The 20,635-nt window shown below is 37.6% G+C and overlaps 1 protein-coding gene across 1 annotated transcript; it reads right to left on the minus strand.

Moving 5' to 3' along the window:
* Positions 1–15,401: 15,401 nt before the first annotated feature.
* On the minus strand, positions 15,402–19,590 carry LOC139141402 (monocarboxylate transporter 9-like). Its single transcript, XM_070711024.1, has 5 exons — positions 19,514–19,590; positions 18,327–18,509; positions 17,631–17,816; positions 16,107–16,660; positions 15,402–15,589 (listed from the first exon to the last, which is right to left on the minus strand). The coding sequence occupies exons 2-4, from the start codon at positions 18,472–18,474 to the stop codon at positions 16,539–16,541; spliced, it is 456 nt and encodes a 151-aa protein (XP_070567125.1). The 5' UTR covers positions 18,475–18,509; positions 19,514–19,590; the 3' UTR covers positions 15,402–15,589; positions 16,107–16,538.
* Between the last annotated feature and the right edge of the window lie 1,045 nt (positions 19,591–20,635).

Consider the following 20,635-nt stretch of genomic DNA (forward strand, 5'->3'; position numbering starts at 1 on the left):
TTGGCATTGTCGTTTTTATTGTGCAGATTTGTAATGATTTTGTATTAATATTGTTATCTTATTTGTTATATTATTTGCACTGTTACTTAAAACCTGTCGCTTGTTTAGGATGTTTTATATATTTAAAGCTTTGTGTTTAATATTTATTATTGACTTTCGTCATTTGCTGATCTTTATATTACAAAAGATATGTGTTCCTTTTTGTAACGATACACTTTATATAAAAGTTATTCATTACTCAACATGTATGAAATGCAATGATTCATTGCTATTGTAGATAAACACGTGAACAACGATTCGTTGAATATGCCATGAGAATCATAAAAATTCGACCATTTGACATAGTAAATTGAGTACAGAGGCGAAAAACATTGTCTGTCAATGTCACGATGTAGAGTCAATATTGTGACCAGCACGGGCTCATTTCTCCGTGTGATTTTCCACCAATTGACAAAGTTAATTCAGTATAGAACCAAACAAATCTGCTGCCAATATCATGTAGAGAGCATATACTGTAACTAGAATGAAATCATTTCATCGTCTGATTTGTTCATCCCAAGTGTCACATATCAGTGGTATACTAATAAAAGCGGTCGGTATGGCCTTAGCCGTCGGGGTCAGTTTATACATGACAACTAAGTTGATGGATAAAATGTGAGATAGGTACGGTGATATCATACTCGGAATGAGACGGAATATTGCCGCGATTACATAACCAACCGTAACCCTAAAATGTGTATGATGGCCGTCATTTGGTTGATTTTGCGTTGGGTGAAACACAGTGGGAGCCAGGAACTGAGGTTATCTGATCAAATTGTCGGAACTTCGCCCGCAAACGCTCGCAGTCGAAAATTGAGTAAGGAAGTGGAAATTTATTTTATTTTCACGTTAGTTATTAGTTAGTGCCGTTATTACAGGGCGTCTGTGTTTTTTGTACCACGATTTTGACGTCATCGGTTTGTGGCTTTACCACTTGTAAAATGGTGCCCATGTTTACCATATGAAACTGTTATGATCAACATTATGAACAATATTCACCAAAAATTAATTCCAAAGATCATTAAATATACAACAATCAAACACGAACCATAAAACACAAGCGACTGATGAAGGAACATCTCAGGTTTTCGAAATCTAAGCGTCAAAGGATCACGTTATTTCAGACATACTCGATCAGGCTTCGTCTCGCAATGGTACACTTCTTATTAATTAAAGGGACATTATTTGTATCTTTTGACCTTATATTGTTGCAAACGAGCAGTTGATAATGTTGTTCGACTTATTGAAAGATGTCTAAAAAACGGTCGACCATAGACAACTTCCATCCCGTTTGCGTACACTGTATAGAAAAACCTTGGGTCAGGGGTTAATGGTGGGCTACTTTTAACCCCAGAGTTGGCAAGCGTTGACCTGCGATCAGACCACACTGCTAACTGCTATCTAGGCCGCTGTAAGCATCCGCGTGTAAAAAAATAAACCACACAAAGTGAAAGTCGAGAGCGCAGTGTTGCAGTTTCGGGATTCCCTATTACCGATGCCGTTTGCTCAGTTACATTTTGACGGTCAGTTTTTCAAGGAGATCTTGACGGCCAATCCTGCTCTTAGATACACCATTCTTTGCTGCTACATAGCACATTTTTGTAATGGGCATTTCAAATGTCTAGAAGCTGCTAGAAGCCGACGACAAGGCGTATAATAGCGGATTTTTCGTCACGTTTGTACCTCCATGTAGACTTGCCCAAAGCCTGTTGGCATAGAAATGTCAAAACAGAGTAAAATTAGGCATTTTCTGTCCCATTTGTGCTGTAGTATGATCCATATATTATCGACTTGTGGAATTTCTTTGCCAGTTGTGCTTTCTGTGCGCATGAAAATCGCATCTTAAGATGTGGCACCAACCAGCAACTTATAAGTTTTCGCCATTAAAGCAGCCACCATGTTGTTTCGTCATTGCATGGATGCAGTTTGCCCGCAGACTTATATACAACCATACACAACAATGGCATTTGCTCCCGCCCGATGCAGATTCTGATTGTGTCAGCGAACAGAGCGTTGACATGACTGACAATTGAGAAAAAACGGGTGACAGTAATAACTTAAAACAAGATACGCTACACACGAGAAAAGTGTGCCCTTCTGCAAATATTCAAAATATTCATGTATTATTTATAGATAAGCTTGATAGTGCAATTTAGATTTGTTGATCATGTCACGACCATTTTAAATCACCAAATAAAAATAATATGCGAATGAGCTTGACAGATATATGTCGCCTTCATAAATGTGGCAATCAGATGTGATATAGTAATTATGACCCATACAACTAACTACAAAAGGTCATTAAATATGCGAATAAGCCATTGAGTGACAACGGCTAAACGCTCCACAGAAGCTTAATACATCTGTCAGATAAATATCTCTAGCAGCTTCCATCGAGTTTGGTAAACTAGTTTTGGAATCAAGTTACTAATTACAAATATTCATGACATATGCAAATGAGATTTTCTTAATGTTACACTGCTCAGTCCTTCATAGTACAATCAGACATCCACCAGGCCAATTTCTATAGCAAGAGTCATCAAATCTGGTGTAATAGTTGTAATTCCGTACATATATTACTGTAACAATATATGCAAAGGAACCATGAATTAAGTTGAAAATGCTTATGCTTCACAAAACAACTGAAGCAGGTTTTATCAAAGTTGGTGCTGTAATTTCGAAGGTATATTATTTATTCAAAGTTTATAATATATGAAAAGAGCTTTTAATGAACGTCGCACTGCTGATTGCTTTACAGAACAACAAGATATCTGTCAGGCCAATATCTTTTGTAGGTTCCATCAACTTTCGCACAAAACTTCATTTAATAGTAACGCCAGCGACTACGTATGCGCAGGTTCATAATATACTATGCAAGCAACGGAATTGTGCCTAACTAAATTCACAGGCTCCGTCATGTTTTTGAGCGCTTTTACAGAAACAAATGAGAACGTATTATATTTTTACACACTATTTACAAAATATCTAACTGCCATTAGTAAGTTAATATTATTCCCCATCTCGTCATTTAAAAAAAGATATCGCTATCATCGCTCTTTAAAGATAGACAAGATATGAACAGAAAATGCTCCAGTGTTTCATTAAATATTACAGTTGTGTGTAAATGTCAACTTTTACCACATATTTGAAACTTCATTGAAACTATTATGATCAGCATAATGAACATTATTATACGCCTGCGTCTGTAACCTATGGAGTTTCGTCGTACAGTAAGTTTCGGTATCAGAGGACGCGGAGTCCAATAACTTTGACGCGGAGTACAATAACTTTAGGTGTTATTGGACGCTATTTGACCTTTGACCTCAAAACACCTTCACGTCAACACGGGGAAAAGGAAGATAAAATTTTACATTTTTCACAAAAATATATACTTCTTAGCATTCAATACTTCACAAATTAAATCATGGTCAGTCCAAAACCTGTGAATTCGAGTGAAATTATGCTGCTGACGTACAATTTCTACCATGTGCACTGCGCAGCGCGGGTTGAAATTTCGTTCTGTGCGCTTAGCGGACGCGCTCAACGCGTTCCCAGTCTGCTCGCGATCGCTCAGTACAGTGCGCGACGGACATCCAAAAGACGCTTTAATTTCGACTTTTCTGCTTCATGGAACAATTAAATATCTATCAAATCAACACCTGTAGCACGTTTCGTAGAATTCAATGCTTTAATTTCGGAGTTATATCACTAATTACAAAGTTCATTAAATATGTAAATGGACACTTAATACCTGGACACTGCTAAATGCTTCAGTATCTGCAGCAGTTTCATCAAAATTCGGTGTAGTTATTTTGGAGTTAAGGTAGAGACACACGTTAGATGATACTTATTTTAAACTCACTTTTTCTCAATAAATTTCACTTTTAGACCCCACACATTATATATTTTCTGTTAGCCCTATATCTCAACATTATGAAAAATGTGTTTATTTTCTGAAATCACGGTGTCCCAGATTTTTTCTATTCCCTTTTGTTTCAGCACAATAAGGTGTGAAAGTAACAACTCTGGGTTTTTGAATAAATTACCGGGTTTCGTTCACTTCAGCAAGAATTTCTCTTGTTCTATCAATTTTACCGAAAATCTGGGACACCGTTTTTTCCCCAGACTACTCAATTGTTGATTTCTGTTAAAAGATCTCAAGTCGCCATAGTCCTGTAACACCTAATTTTTTAGGTAAAAAAACTCAAAAACGCATATTTTTGAGAGAAATGGTCACAAACACTGTGATTTCGGAAAATAAACATATTTTTCATAATGTTGGATATATGGGCTAACAGAATATATATAATGTGTGGGGTCTAAAAGTGAAATTTATTGAGAAAAGGTGAGTTTAAAATAAGTATCACTTAACGTGTGTCTCTTCATTAAATATGCAAAAGAACCATTAAAAGACTACTACAGTCATTGAACATGGCTTGTGTCTGCACAATGTTATATGAAAGAACGCTATATTGGGATTTAAGCTCAAGCGACCGAGGTGAAACGTCACTCAATCATCTGAAAAAAGTAATGGAATTTAAAATTCGTCGGTTGAGAACAAAAAGAGTTGGACCTATTCTTTCGGACTGAATTCGACTACAGCTGCTGGAACAATGATGTCAATATCAATATAATTATGCTTATATTTGTTCATCTCTTTATATCTGATTCTTGCTTTTCCTTAAGTAAGCTCACCCGGAAAAAATAATAGTAGTATTGCCAAAGGGTGCCATGAATTTATCCGAGACTATTTGCAGCTGAGGCAAAAGATCTGCATTTCTTCATTTACTGCCATCACTTTCGGCATGTGTTGTGTCTGTTAATGATCAAGCTTCTTTTTAACATACATGCGTCTCTAAATGATAGGAAATATCATTTAGATAACTCTCAAATTCACTGAACGTAAATTAGAGGCATTCAGAACTATAGATATGATTGTCTTGTTGTCTATACCCAAGTCTCTACAGGTGGAAATGAACTTTGACGGCCCCTAAATCCTGAGTGACAAGCTAAAATTTTGCCCTCTTTACAAATATCGACTACCAGGTATGTCGATGCTGCTTATACAATCAACATTCTTCTCCACAATGCATCTCGGACTAGTGTTTCAAGCACGGCTTGAGCTAAGCTGCTTACTAAACAGTATCAAAAGGTGAATTTAGGCCCGGTTGAATGACCGTGAATGGCGTTACAACAGTCTCAGTGAGTATATTATTTAGAATTTGAAAGAAAATACACTGACTACCAGTACGTGTGACGTCAAGGTACTCATTCGATTTGCTTCAAATAAAGAGGTTTCACATAAAAGCAACCTATAGCCAGCCTTTTGTTGTTTTTATGATCCGAAATCAGTCTCAAAACAGGTGCCATTAAGTTTGAATACATCGAAATACGGTCGTTATCCTCAATAGTTACTGGAGAGTGAAACTGCGAAAACACAAAGAAATTAGTCAAATCAGAAATAGGAATATTCCTTTTTGACCAAGGTATCATCCCTACGCGTTGTGACAAACGCATACGCCTGGTACGTCATGATACGATATACTGTTACTGCAGATGTCACAGGGTAAAGGCACATTTCTTAGCGGTGATAATGCTTTTCAAGGTAACGCGCCATGTTGTTACTATAGGAAATTCGTGAAACCAACAGTTCGGATGTTCAGGAAAATAATTTCCGTGTATAAAGGTTGTCAAACTGTTGTAAGGGCAAATCTCTACATTTATAACTTTCGATCAGCGTGATGTAATACCTGTGTCGTGTAAAAATCTAATTTAGTAGGCGTGGCCCGCAGCGGCGATCTTTTCCGGCCCAGATTAATGCTGCGGCCCACGGCATGTTCTGTGGGAAAACGCCATCACGATAACGTTATTTACATATTGCAGATCTATTATCTCTTCACCATTAAACTAGTGGTAAACAATTGTTTAATGTTAATTGGTTATTGATTTTATTAATTTATATCATATAGACTTGACAAAAGAGACATAAGTACAATGAAATCTGGACAGGTAAAGCACTCTTTTGGAATGTCAAACTTTTCCGTAATAGAGAGATAAGTTTTTGAGATGCATTATCCGAAGTAATTCTAATATAAAAAGACTTTCAGAGTTTGTTACAGGCGAATTATTAAGGTCAGAAACGAAACTTTTCACCAAGCACACAGCAGTGTTCCGAAGACACGTTCAATAAAACATTTGATTGTAGAAATTATTACTTGCATGGTAGATATTGTCGGGGAAACATCATTGCAATGTTCTTTTATAAATGTGGTGTGATGGACGACTCATCCAAATATTAGTTTGAAAACAATGCCAGAGAATATCTCTTCGATAAAAGTGAAGCATTCAACTGGATCAAAAGCAAAGAAGGGTGCCATTCCGAAACTGCAAAAGAAATGAATCTGACTCACAGTCATCGCCGCACTAACTTTATGGCATATCGTCTTTAACATCGGCATCATGTTTCTATATAACAGCTTTGAAGCTTTCTCCTCTGCTATTCTGAAACCTGAAGGCCACGAAACATGACTGCAGCTTCAGACCAAGGGAAGTGCGATTCCTTTACCTTATTTCTTGATTTTGTTGAGATCATCTGAATATGATACATAAACATTGGTATGCGTCGAGTAGCATTAATTTACTGTCAGTGGAATGCATTCTCGTGTTCCTGATGATCTCGAGGGTGCAGCAGGCAAGTACTGCGTACTTTATCGTCAGTAAGAAGTGAATTTCCGATATTCTATGGCCAGGGACAAGTAATACGTGGGAGAAATGAGTGTCTCAAGTTAAGAAACCTACTGACGGTATAACTTACCTTGTTTACCTGTCTGAGTTCCTATTCCACTGACTAACAGTTCTGCTCACTGGGTCGATTTAGTTGCCCTACAGGGCCCTAGCAAGCGAGTTCTTTCATTTATATCGAAACAGGTGTCACAGTATTGTTACGTTTTGACCTCGCATGACCCTCAACCCACTTAAGGAGGGTGACATCAAAACAAAATACTTTGTCCATAAATGTGCGATACCTTTGTGGAATACTCGGCGCATCGCAGTGTAAAACGGCTGATATACTCAGTGTTCCTTCGGCAAGTAGACTTATTGTTAAAACATTCTTCTGGAATTGTACATGTTAAACTGTTTTCCCAATTGCCTTCCTTGGCCAAAACAAACGTATGTCTACGTAGGCAAATACAATGTTTTTATTTTTTTACTAGAGAATAATTGTTACGAAACAGAGCCATGTACCTTAACTCTGGTGACTGACTGTACGACGACTAATCGATTTTTACCATTACAATCAGTGAACAAATGGTGCTAGCGAAGAGTCGCTTGAAAGGCACTGGCAGGTATATGGCATATGATAGATATCTGAGGCGCAGTCCATTGTCTCGTGTGACTCACATGTCAGAAGGTATTGATTTCTCTATGGTGACGAAACGTGTTTTCGACAACAGAAGGCTTCCTTGAGTTAAATTGCCACACTAAGTGTCGTTTAATATCATTTAAAACAAGCGTTTAAAGCATTTTAAGGGTAATAAGTTGTCAAATTACGTACTCATTATGCATTTTCAGAGACCATGTAATATTCATCACTTTTTTTGCTCTGAAACGATTACGTAAATCTATTCACAATAAAAGGCAATATTATGGAAGTGTATTGCCACAAACTCATGATGTCATACCTACCATAGACAATGAGAGTACAGTAGCGCACATCGCTGCACTTTGTAAAAACATTCAGGCGAATATTTGACTAGACGAAGCTAGGTGGATAGACATGTTTTTGAACAAATAGGAAACCTGCAGGTCTGCTTCGTTAATAAATCTAAACATCAAAGGTGTGTGAAGCTGTCGCTTTTGACAATACTTGTATTTTTTTCTTGTGGGTGTCAAGTAATCTAATTTTTCTTGTTATAAGCTTACTCCCCAAATGTGTTGAAATGGTTAGTATTCAGTTTCACGCACTTAAGTAAAGAGAGCATTTTATTTCTTTCAGTTCAACGGCTTTTTGAGTGCAACAATGCTTACTTTACCCATGCACGGCTAAGTGTGCAAACCGGATACTATCCATTGCAACATTCTTTAGAGAGTAAAAAGAGAAACTGCTGCTGAATACAGATGAGGTTACATAAATTACAACAAGTGTTCTGTTTTGTGATTTTTAGGTTTCAAGGCCCATTGAACAGCTAAATCTAAAGGCGGACTAATGATATACACTTTATGATGGTGTTCCAGTCCTTAACACACATTTTGTTGGATGTCATCCTGTTGTCAAGAAGTGTTAGCCCTGTACACGTTCAAATTTTGAACACGTTTTGGCGTTGAACATGTGTTGATCACAGTGGTATTCAGTATGTTTTAAAATGAACACAAAGTGCTTAAAATCGACGCAGCTCTGTTCAAAATTTGAACATTTGTGTTACATGTATTTTAGCATGTAGTTTTAAAAACACCTTAACGCAGTCACGCTTTCAAAAAAGTGTTACAAAAATGGCGAGCATTTTGAAAGTTTACTTTTACAGTGTTGTCGTTATATTCTTGCCAACTAACCGATGCATTGCCACTGTCTTCATCTTTTGGTTGTGGCCTTATATTGTGATTCACAGATAATTATACTTTTGGCACCATGACACACTTCTGCGGGTTTTTTGGGCCCGGGTTTTGTGGAACAAAACCTACTTGAAACACGAATCGTTTTCCAACATATAGGAGGAATTGATTGTTTGCTATTGTTTGCTTACACAATACACTTTGGAGCGATACCCCCGACCTTGTCAAGTGTCAGACTCCGTAAAAGCATAAAATCCACATAGAAGTATTGCAAGATTTTTTCTGGTTGTAACAGAAATAATACCTGTAAAAACTCTAAGAAATAAACACTTAACAAGTGAGGGCCGATAATCAGAATTAAGGGACCGAGGGAGAAGCACTCTCAATCAATAACAAACAGAGAAAGAACACAGTTGCAATTATAATATACAGTAATGAGATTTTAAAATAATAAACTCGTTAAATTAAGAAGAAAGAAACATATTTGTAATTATGTACGTAACTTCTGTGGACGTTAGCACTGATTCTGTGACTCAGTGATAGTGCGGTCACTATAAGTATGCGGCTGCCGTGGAATTGTGTTTCTACTGTTGATAGTTATGCGCATTATGTACAAGTTAAATTAAAGGTTTATTGTCATACAGTCAGTGAGTTCAATAAAGGCAAGGAAATAACGACAACTTTCACTCGCTAGCCGGAACAAACGACAGGACAATGTATGCTTTTTCTCGTGATTTGTCTAAACTTAGCTTAATGAGCATGTTCGTGTGTTGTGAAAGGGTACGTGTCCAACAACACCCCTGTAAATAGTACAATACATTTGGTGACCGTGCGGATCCAATTCGTAACGCATCTTCAAATAAAAACGCCTGTCTTTCAACCAAAACCTTTCACCGATGGACTGTCCTGTCTTGACTTGACTTTATACGTTTACAGATAGGTGATGAGCTCAAAGGTGGTTGTATATTTCACCCAACAACTTCACTTCTATTGTAAAGCAAAATATTTCATGAAAGTTGACAAAATTCCCCCATGTACCCTTTGGCAGAGGCTATCGAGAATCTTTGTCGACTACAAGTGTTTAAATAACGAGCTCAGGATAAAATATCTGTAGAATTAATTGACAGTGAAATTTCTTGCCGTAAATTGAGCAACGTGATTACCACTCAATATTTACGTCATTATTCGGAATCGATATTTTTGTTGTCCAATGAAATGCAATAAAGCTTCGAACTGTTTCCGTGATATGTCTAAAATTCGTAGAATTCCAAACAGAATTGTAAATCAATATAAGTGCATAATTGTAAAGGTGTGCTGGTTCCGTCCCGTATATGAGATGACTTGAGGAGCTAAAGATCTTGATCAGCTGACAATCGCTACAAATATCCTAGTATGCATATCTTTCTCGACGCTTCTAAGTTTTCTTTGGATGTTAGAATATTCCATATGATTCTATTAATATTTACACTGAGCATTATTATTCCAATTTATACATATTCTGTCACGATTATAGCAGGTCTGGCCATCCTTTCCCTGCGTCGATTTCGAATGTACAGCTGGATTTGAGCATGTGACGAAACGGCCTTCGTTTTTGGCAAGTGTTAAAAATATTTGGCTGATCTAACATTTGTGGGAAAAGATCGAGAACAGAACAGTATATAGAATTAATGGATGTGTCATAAGTCTGACCGGGCCGGTTTATGTGTGCGGAAAAATTGGAATGACCAAAATGCCTGCGGATCGTTGACCTTATTACGCCAAGAACTTTATATTTTGTTTTTCTCCTTTCAGATACATGCTAATCATCACAACCAGGTGTATGCATGAAAGCTAACTCCGATTTTGAGCCGTTTTCAACATACATTTTTTACATATATATAACCTACCCTAGACCAATGTATAAAATGTAAATGTAGAAGCAAAAGTGAACTGTTCGCAGCCGTCATTACCCGCCGACTAGTGTCCTGTCTCTCGACTCTCCACCTTGAAAGCCACCACACTACCCTAATATTCACTACAAAAGCTCCCCGTCGCATTATTTTGCCAAAATGCACACCATCGATAAACACCTCCCGCAACAACCAGCTCATACTACCGAGAAAAAGTTAAAAAACTCCAAAACTCGCCGGGGAAGAAACCGCTTAAGAAATCCTTTTTCCCAAACAGCATTATAAGCTACCCTTCTGTGTGACCCTTTTATTTCCAACTGTACTTTCAACTAAGTAAGGGGTTGTTGCGCAATACTTGAGTGCAGAGCTGGTCGGTGGGTTGTTTTGACCAGATTTGCTCCGTGTACAATGTACAAGTATACCTTCGAACAATTTTAATATCTTTTGGAGTATCTTAGTACACAAATCTAAAATACCACACCCCGGAGTAACTTATTAACTTGTTCAGCGACATTGTAAGTTGATTGAACACAGAATCAACTGGTTAACTGCTTCAACGAGGCCATTTTTACATTATTTCTACCATGTTAGCACCGTGGTTAAATTTTCAGTCCGAGCGACCTGTATTGTTTTGAGTACCATGGGTATTTCGTTTGTTTTTCAGAGGATGAGTCCTATATGGAAATAACCACGATATTGATGTGGTTATGTTGTGTGAAAGCGATTGCGAACGGGACACATGTACAAAACCAAGAATTACAGGCTTGCCAGAACAGTAAACTAGTCGACTCCCTTGGTGCCTTAAACGACGCGAAATTTTCTTTAAATGCCGTTTCTTGTGATATTATGTTTGCTGGTTTATTCGGTAAAAGATGTTATGATAATTTGAGATCAATTCTTCAAGTGTGCGTTTAGACATCTAAGCAATAAGTGCGGCATTAGTGTCATTTCCTTCAGTGGTATTACATACTGACGTTCAGAAATTAGTCTGTAATACGAACACTGAAAACCCACTGAGATTTGATTTACGCTGTCTCGAACGAGGGACGACAAATATGCTGGCTTTCAAAGACAGATATATTTTACTATTTGAGAGTGGCACGCTGGAAACTACTGACCTTGTCTGCACGGATGATCACAAACCCGTCACGGCAACCAAAGTTCCACACAAAATTCAGTAGGCTTGTCTAGATTTATTTGGTTCAACCAAACATAACCTCAGGTCAATTAAGTTACAGCAGGTGTATAGTGTGACCTCGTCGGTACCATTCATGCGAAACACTAGAGGTGGGTTCAGATGTGCGAGGGGGTAATGTAGATTTACGATGCCAAGTATTTGATATGAAGGGATTATCTCAGTAGTCAAGAGGCGAAACAACTGGTAGGAGAAGACGGATAGCCCGATTAAATACTAACCAGCAATAAATTATTAGGTTTTTAACTTCAACCTCTATTTGTGATTTTTGACAGCGTTTCGTGGTACGGCGAGTAAAGTTAAGTTCTTTGTTTTGCGTTCTTTGTTTTGCGTGCGTGTTGATTTTTTATGAAAAAATTACAACATTTTTTTTTGCAGAATATTCCACTATCGGCGATATTCTGTCGCAAAACTATTCAACACCATGACTTTTGCATTGCCAAAATAGAGGTCATCTGTGGTGAAGTAATATTTCATCCTGTATAAGCATATAGAGTACAGACTGCATGAGAAAACTATCAAATAATGGCATATACTTTTTGTGGTAATTTTTCCAACCGCTAACCTACCTAAATTTCGGAATATTGAGTGAACGCAACACAAATAGTTTACTAATCGTGGCCTATTCGATAATACATTCCTACACACTACACTAGTACAGAAATTTGCGAGAAATTTGCGAGAAATGGACACTTTCTCGCTGTATTGCGAGAAGTAAGCGAGAATACATACTTTCTCGCAATCAAGCTGCGAGAACTATGTTTTCTCGCTCTGCATCTGCGAGAAATTGTGAATTTTTTGTGAAATGCTTACACAGAAGAATACAATTTCTCGCAGATGCAGAGCGAGAAAACAAATTTATCGCTGATTGATTGCGAGAATTCAGTTTCTCGCAGATGCTGAGCGAGAAAACACAGTTCTCGCCAGCTGATTGCGAGAAAATTAAATTCTCGCTAAGTTATTGCGAGAAAGTATGTATTCTCGCTTACTTCTCGCAAAAAAAGAGAAAGTGTCCATTTCTCGCAAATTTCTCGCAAATTTCTGTACTAGTGCTAAGCCATAAGCCTCATTGACGGTGTTGATTCGATAACCTCTGATAAGTTCATACACGCATCCGGGCGTACGGAGGGTACATTTTATCAGCAAAACCAACGTTTTAGTATTGTGAATCACGATTGAAAGCAATTAAGGAAGATGTATTTTGAAGTTGGCTTGTGCTGAAAAACCTTACTTTTGCATAGAAATGATAGTTTACACTTTGAAGAACAGAGGTAGTTACGTATACGCCCACGGTTACACTTGTGAATTTTAGGTGATTCGATACATTATATAGCCCTGATTACTACGAATGGTAATACTGGTCACACAATCAATATAACAGGAATCAAGTGGATATCTGAGCTGTTCACGGCCTACACATTTTCTGAGTGGAGTATTTGTCACTAATATTGATAGTACTGGACGATTTATCAACACATGGAGTACTAGCGTCGAGACGATGCCACGACACGGGTGGAGAAACGTGGGTATTGAGGCAAGATCGACAATATTTTATACAAAGACTATACAATGACCTAAGCCTATACATCGCATCCTTAACGTTGCCTTGGCTGTTACACGAGGACAGTGGCTGTTAGACTGTGACCACCAACATCATAATGGCCTAAGACATATTATCATGCCTTTGATGGCGGTCACTCTTCAATGTGCTATACTCATCAATAGTTACGAATGCATTGAAGAGTATAATTATGATTTTGTGACTCAAATTTCAAACCTTGTGGGGGATTGATATAATAGATCTTCTAACTGATCCTTATAGTTAAATCATGCTACGTTTTTCTTCCTTTCAAACTGTTTTGTTTTCAGACTATTTCTTTGTACACTTATTGTTTCTCATTCATAGTCATGTAAACATAATGCCCCATGTTGATGGCAAACTATCAAAATTAAATCCCATTAATGCATATTAGCTTCTCAAATGAAAAATAAACTTCTGCGCTTCAATTTTTGATGAAGCCGTAAATTTAACAATGGAGGCGCCAAGCAAGAGAATCATTAAAGAATTTATCCGTTTCCTGTTTCCTGTTTTTTCGTTGAATGCGTCAAACACTAAAACTTCGATTGCTCCACAGGAAAGTCCTATAACGGTCGGCAAAAAGCAAATTTAAAGTTGGTATCAGGGAAAAACATACATAACGTCCTGACGATCAAGCTGTCACCATGTCAATGTTCATATCTTGACATGGGTTTCCTGTCTTTCGCGTAATCTTTATTTTCGATTAACAATTGAATTAACAAAGGGTAGTGACAAAGTCACTGCAGCAGCCAATAAAAAGGACGCAGCGGCCAACCAGAAGGCTCCTATGTAATTTCCGTTTGTGTCGCGCATCCATCCTGAAATAAAATGGAGACTGATTTACTAGATGCATGAAACTTAAATTACAGATATTATTAATTTGTACTTGAAGTGATTTGTGTTGTGAAAAAAAAAAAAAAAAAAAAAAAAAAATATATATATATATATATATATATATATATATATATATATATATATATATATATCTGTGTGTTTGTGTGTGTGAAATAAATGGAAATGATTTGCTAGATGCAAGCTTAAGTAACAGATATTATTAACTAAATTTGTACTTGAAGTAATTTGTGTTACACACACACACACACACAAACACACACATACATATATATATATATATATATATATATATATATATATATATATATGTATATATATATATATATATATATATATATATATATATATATATATATATATATATATATATATATATATATATATATATATATATATATATATATATATTATAAATGCGTTATCTTTCATAGTCTAGTTGCTAAATTTGATCTGTACACTTCCTTGCCTACAATTCTACATACCTGCAAACGGAGGCATAATTAATCCCATAATTCTATGAGTTTGCACAATCAACGACAGGCCAAGACCAATATTCTCTGTACCGTGAAAAAAGGCAAGTAAAACTGGAACATAGACAGAACAGCCCCTGACTCCCATGACGACTAGCAGGACTGAAATTAACTGTCCTGGAATAAAATAGAATAAATTAGCTCGGGCTAATTCATGTCATGAATTCATATATTAAATTCGGGACGTGGGAATTTTGCTGCATAGACGAACTTAGTTTTTAGGGCTGCACCGAGTGTAACTACAATCAGTTACATGTATTGCGAAGGACGTTTGCAAAATGTGCAAAGTGAAATGTAGGCCTGTCCAGTCTTCATTGTAAGGCAATTTGTTTTAATTCACATTTTCTGTTGATAGTGAGTGGTCTCCAATTTTAATTTGGTGGAATATGGTCAAGAATAGGAGTTGTGCCCAATACATGCTCTTCATACTGCTATTGCTTTAGGATTTATTTATTGGATAGGTACAAACCACAGTTGTGTATAACCTTTTCAGGATGAAACAATGACACAATGCGCCCACACGATTGCTAAACACTATACAAATGGTGTTTATCAGGGATAACAATATCCTAGATTCGCAAATGCATGTTGCAATATCTTTTAAATGCAAGGACAGTGTCTGCCTAAGTTTGCTTTGCATATTTAGAAGTAGTTGTAGTAGTGCTGGTAATCGCATATTTGCATTCGTGGCAGCAGTTAATTAAAAAGAGTGGCAGCGACATATGATGCAAAGACGATATAGCATACCTGCCAAATTCCTAGTGTAAATGCTTGTAATGGTTCCCACGCAACACCCTGCAGCTGCAATACTGTACATTACATACGGTTTCACTTTAAGTGAGTAGCCCATCACACCAAATAGAGGTCTGCCTACCAACTGTGCCAACCCTATGGCAGATGATGTGAAAGAACTCAAGGTGGTTGGTATACCTAGGTCACGTGAATGTCTTACCTGGAAAACGTGTGAGAAAAAGTTTATTCGTCAATAAGCGGTTTCATATTTTTCAATCTCATTTCTTTGGTCTACACTTTTCGTTTCGTTTTTCCCTTTTGGCTAGAATACATTTGTATTATGCTGACCGTTGGGTATATTCTCATAAGCCCACGGATAGACACGCATGATGTGGAAGCAGAAAGCAGCGACGGACGATCTGTCCATGCAGGGCGGGGAATGCCAATCCCGCAAGAATCATCCTTTCGATGTAATTCTATCTAAGGCCTAATGTCCTTTGTTCACATAATACTTTAAGCAGTCAACAGTAACAATTTCATAAAGCTGATCCGTCTACTGACTGCCTACCTATCTACCCATACGAACAAACGTACACTATTTACATATCACACACACATATCTCTCTTCCAAATAGGCCTCCATGCAATATTTACACTTACCCGGAAACTAGAAGATTCATTCTAATGCAATACGATTTATCTGAAAAAGTACAAGAATCACATTTATGATTACTTACCACATGGACGATAACAGTCCACACTCCAACCATATTTAAAATATTGATGACAAGCTGTAAGCGAAAGACTGGTTCGCACATCAGTGACTTTGAATACAGGTTTTTAAAGAATTATGTCATTGGAGAGCAACGGGGTCGTATCGTATTGCATTCATGTAATCGATGTTCGTTGCATTGTCGGTTCTCAATGTCCATTTCTTTGGTAAAAGCCATATTATCTTCACTATCGACGATCTTCAGTTTATCGTGAGAGGTTGCACCGTCAATATCACAACGATCATGCACAGCCCTTGATCCTTCAGAATGAACGGTATTCTCAATATATGGTCTTAGCAGAGCTCCTGCCACGAATAAATGCGCCATCACTGCCGACATAATCATCAGCATTCCTCTCCATCCATAGGTGTCCACAAGAAGTTGGCAAAGAAAAGACTATGCTAGCTGCCCGGCACCAGCCCCAGCCAGACCCAAACCAAGAGCTATTGATAACTTTCTCTTGAAATACTGACTAACCACTTCAATGCAACATATGTACGATATACCAGCACCGATTCCTGAAAATGTACAGAAACTCACATTATTTGTTTTAGATTGCTTAGGGTCCCTATTCCCTAAGAGATATACCATCATATAAATAAAGATCTAAAAGCACTCTAGAAAAAAAAACTACATCCAAATACAGGCTATTTTACTTAAAATTTAAATTTTGATTCTGTCATTTTATGTTATTACTGGTTCGTTAACAAAACCGATCAATCAATCAATCAATAAATCTACCTATCTGATTTAAGTTTGTACACGGCGATAAAAAAAAATTACGTATTGCGCATTTCTACGCGTAGATGTTCAACGCTACCTTTTTAAATCGAGTGTAAATATTCTGTAGTCGTTATAGAGATGTCATCAGCAGTTTGTTGAGCTATAAATCCTCAGTGATTTTTTTAGTTGAGCTTTTACTTTTTTATCATTTGCAAATGCAGCTGTTAGTTTATCGTGTACAATAATTCAAAATCTCTTATTCGGAAGTATGATAATAGTTTCTTTTTTTCTGATCGGAAATCCGTAACACTTATAGGTCTGTAAGCGGGTACAATGTCATCCACTGTGTCGTGGGTTTGTCCGTCCACGTATAGTTTTTTCATGATCATATGTTTGTGTAGGATGCATGACCGCATTTTGTATCGTTTTGATCATTGACATGCTGGACTTCAAACAGTTACTGCATGTGTTCTTGTTCTTAGGGAATTGGTATTGGTCTGGGAATTATTGATTTTCATAGGTATATCTAAGGTATTAATTGTCACTGTGGGTGCTGTCATGGACGACCATGTCTTCCATGACATCTACTTTCGAAGTTCCCCAGCTGCTGCCTGGCCGCGAGATGGCGCCCTCGCAAACAACTATAAAATAAACTACAAAATTCACATTGCGGAATCACGTTTGTAGCTTGGTCCCAAACTCTTTACTCATCGATCAGGAGAGACATTATCAAATCCCGCAACACTAATTAATAAGAATACTCACCGACCAGTACACCATATGTGAAGTACAGTTGGTACAAATTCGTGACAAAGGCACTCGATAGGAACCCAACAACTTCTAGCAATCCGCCTAACATTACAGATTTCCGATGACCTATACGTCTAGCTGAAGCTACTCCAAAAAGAAATGACAATGCCGTCACAAAGGTACATATCGAGGCAACCCACGCTGAGAATACAAAATATACAACATAATTCCGAGTCACTCCATGTATTTTGGTTTGTCGACGGAAATAAAATTTGCTTTCCATAATCAAGTTGTTCCTTATTTGCAACAGTTGGGCGTCATATGTCCGGAGATTATTCCACGTCTACGAGCTAGAACTTGAAGATAATCCAGTAGATTTTTATTTTATTTTATTTTTTTATTTATTCCAGCATCCAAACAAGGGAACCCACTTACAGTGAGGAACCCATAATCGATAACCGGGCCACTCCCCAATGGATCAAAGTGCTTTGCTCAAGGGCACAACACCGTGCTGGAGTCTCGAACTCACCATCCTCCGATAGTGTGAGTCCGTTACTCTGAAAAATAGAAACAATTACTTTTCAATTTATTTTATATTGAACGTATTTCACCCGTCGCGCGAGTTTAGTCTTCTTGCATGGTTTTTGCTTTTTTGGTCTTGTATCTTTTTAAGGACTATAAATTATAATTAATGTGGTACCTCTGACTTACCTGTCGTCGCCTTTGATTTTCCGAACGCGTCAGGGAGTGCAGCATAGATAACCCCTACTGAATACACGCTCCCAACTGACAGGAAACTGGTTAGAAATGTTGCTATGACGATGACCCATCCCCAACCTCCATCCGGGGGTTCTACCATTTTACTTGATATACGGTACTTTAGTAATTTGTAGCCTGTTGGGGGAATGACGTTAACTAATATTGATGTTAGCGGCAGGAGTATGATCAACGCCAATTCGACTTCACTCGCTGATCACTCAAGACGAAATTTCGTGCCTCGAACTCACAATCGATATCATTGTCGTAAATATTGTGGCATTTAACTGTCTACTATACTCTAAACCTTGCGATGGACATCCGATATGGCACAGCCTGTGCTGTCAATGAAAATTGTTGGGGGCCCAGTATGAACGATGAGGCCTGAAAACATGTACTGAATACAAACTTTATGTTTTCTCAGTTCTCTAAATAGCCATAAAAAACCCGAAAAATGATTGCTCATCGCTAGTATCATTCTGACCATATCTCTCCAGAAATCTTATGGTACATAATTTATTGTAAAAAGCCTCGAGCTCGTTCAAGCTATTTTCTCACATACGTCACTGTTATGTAGAACTTTTGTTTTGAAAGTTGGAGGGAATCTTTTCGAAATATCGTCGGACATGTTTACTGCGGTGTTTCCTTGTTTTAGATCACCAATGAGCGGAGCGTGATAAAATATTTCATGGTGCACAAATCCAATCAACGTCGACGGCAATCCCCTCCCCATCAACACCAGGTAGTTTTGCCGTGCACCGCGCCATCCCGACTGACTCAATAATAGACTGTATGTAAATTTTGTAGCCCCAGTCAATCCGAATGTCCCTTCGCGGCAACCGCCAAGAAGTTGACGTACACGGTCAAGGTCATGTTATTTCGGGCTATGAATAGGAGTAGTAAACAAAACTGACACGGCCGATTTAAGGATCTGCTTCGTAATGAACGGATTTGCTTATGATCTGAGTGTATTTGTATACTATTGTAACAATAGTATCAATGCACTGACTCAATAGAGAAAACTCTAGCGTTATTGCGATTTCGCCGTATGCACTGTTCGGAAAGAAGACTAGAAGACCAGCGGGGAGGAGAGTAGTAATTTTTAGACGGAAAAGAAAAATGACACGATCGAAGTAACTTACCTTTTGCGTCACGGTCGTTTCAAGATCTTTGTGTTGTGACTAAAAGTATGGTTGACAGAGTCAATGCTAATGTCCTTTATATATATATATATATGTGGGTAGTCTGACGTATAGGGTCAGGGCCATTTGTTATTCTTGCCGAAGATCATTGGCGGCATATATGTCATTCGTATCAGATTACACAGGACTAATTATTTATGAAGATGCTGGAAGTTAGTGAAAAAGTCCCATATAAATGCATTGACATTGATCATATTAGCAGCAGGCCTTCCGTGTGCTATATGAATTCGTCTGTTTCGTTCTCTTATGGTAGGGATCTACCCATAGATAGCGCAGTACAGTCAAATCCGTTGGTTTGCATGTTCAACTTTATACAAGAAAACTTCTTTATCACATGTTCATTATCTTGAAACTTTCATAAGAGAATGAGAAAACTTTTTGAAAATTACATTCAAAAAATTGATGTCAGTGCGCTAGATTTCACGATAAAATGGCAGGATCATTCCTTTTTGTGCGAAAGAAACTGCAAAACTGCAAACTCGGCAGTTTTGTTTAAATTTCACAGTTAACAAATATAGCATCATATACCCTCATCATTCATTGTACGGTCAGCAACACAAATTTTTCCTCGATGTAATCTAAACGTCATTTACAAAGGAATGTTTTAGAACTCTACGTCATTTCTCAGCTCACTGCATGTTTGAGGGCTGAAACGTGCACCAAACCAATGTGAACTGCATAAAACCAAACGGTATGGCATATTTCAAAAGATTTATCTCAAAAAGCGAGATGAGAACACTGTTTTTCTCATAATTTTTGCCTATCCACTTTACGCTACATAACATATAAAATAAGAAAAATGACAGTATGTCTTACAAGCTCACATGTTTTGCAGAAATTTTCAAAAAAGGAGGCAGAAAATAAGCCCGTCTGCAGTTGAAAAAGCATGGGGAAATACTTTACAACCCCTGACCCCTCTTTTTGTGTATATTTTTGTTGTGTTTTGCGAAATATGACACATGAAAAAAATGGGCCCGCTTTGAGTAGACAAGCGAGGGCTGGGATCATTTCAGGACTGTGTGCCTAAAAAAATAGGATTTAACTTCCCTTTCTCTGTTTGTA

This window comes from Ptychodera flava, chromosome 10 (assembly GCF_041260155.1).
Source record: "Ptychodera flava strain L36383 chromosome 10, AS_Pfla_20210202, whole genome shotgun sequence".
Classification (NCBI taxonomy): Eukaryota; Metazoa; Hemichordata; class Enteropneusta; family Ptychoderidae; genus Ptychodera; species Ptychodera flava.

Bases quoted from the DNA above. Each gene is read 5' to 3' on its own strand.
- LOC139141402 (XM_070711024.1), bottom strand. From the start codon at position 18,474: ATGGTAGAACCCCCGGATGGAGGTTGGGGATGGGTCATCGTCATAGCA. The intron at 17,817-18,326 runs GTAAGTCAGAGG...TTGTATTCTCAG, and splicing joins AAAATCAAAGGCGACGACAG to CGTGGGTTGCCTCGATATGT. The intron at 16,661-17,630 runs GTGAGTATTCTT...GTACATTTTCAG, and splicing joins CACATATGGTGTACTGGTCG to GAATCGGTGCTGGTATATCG.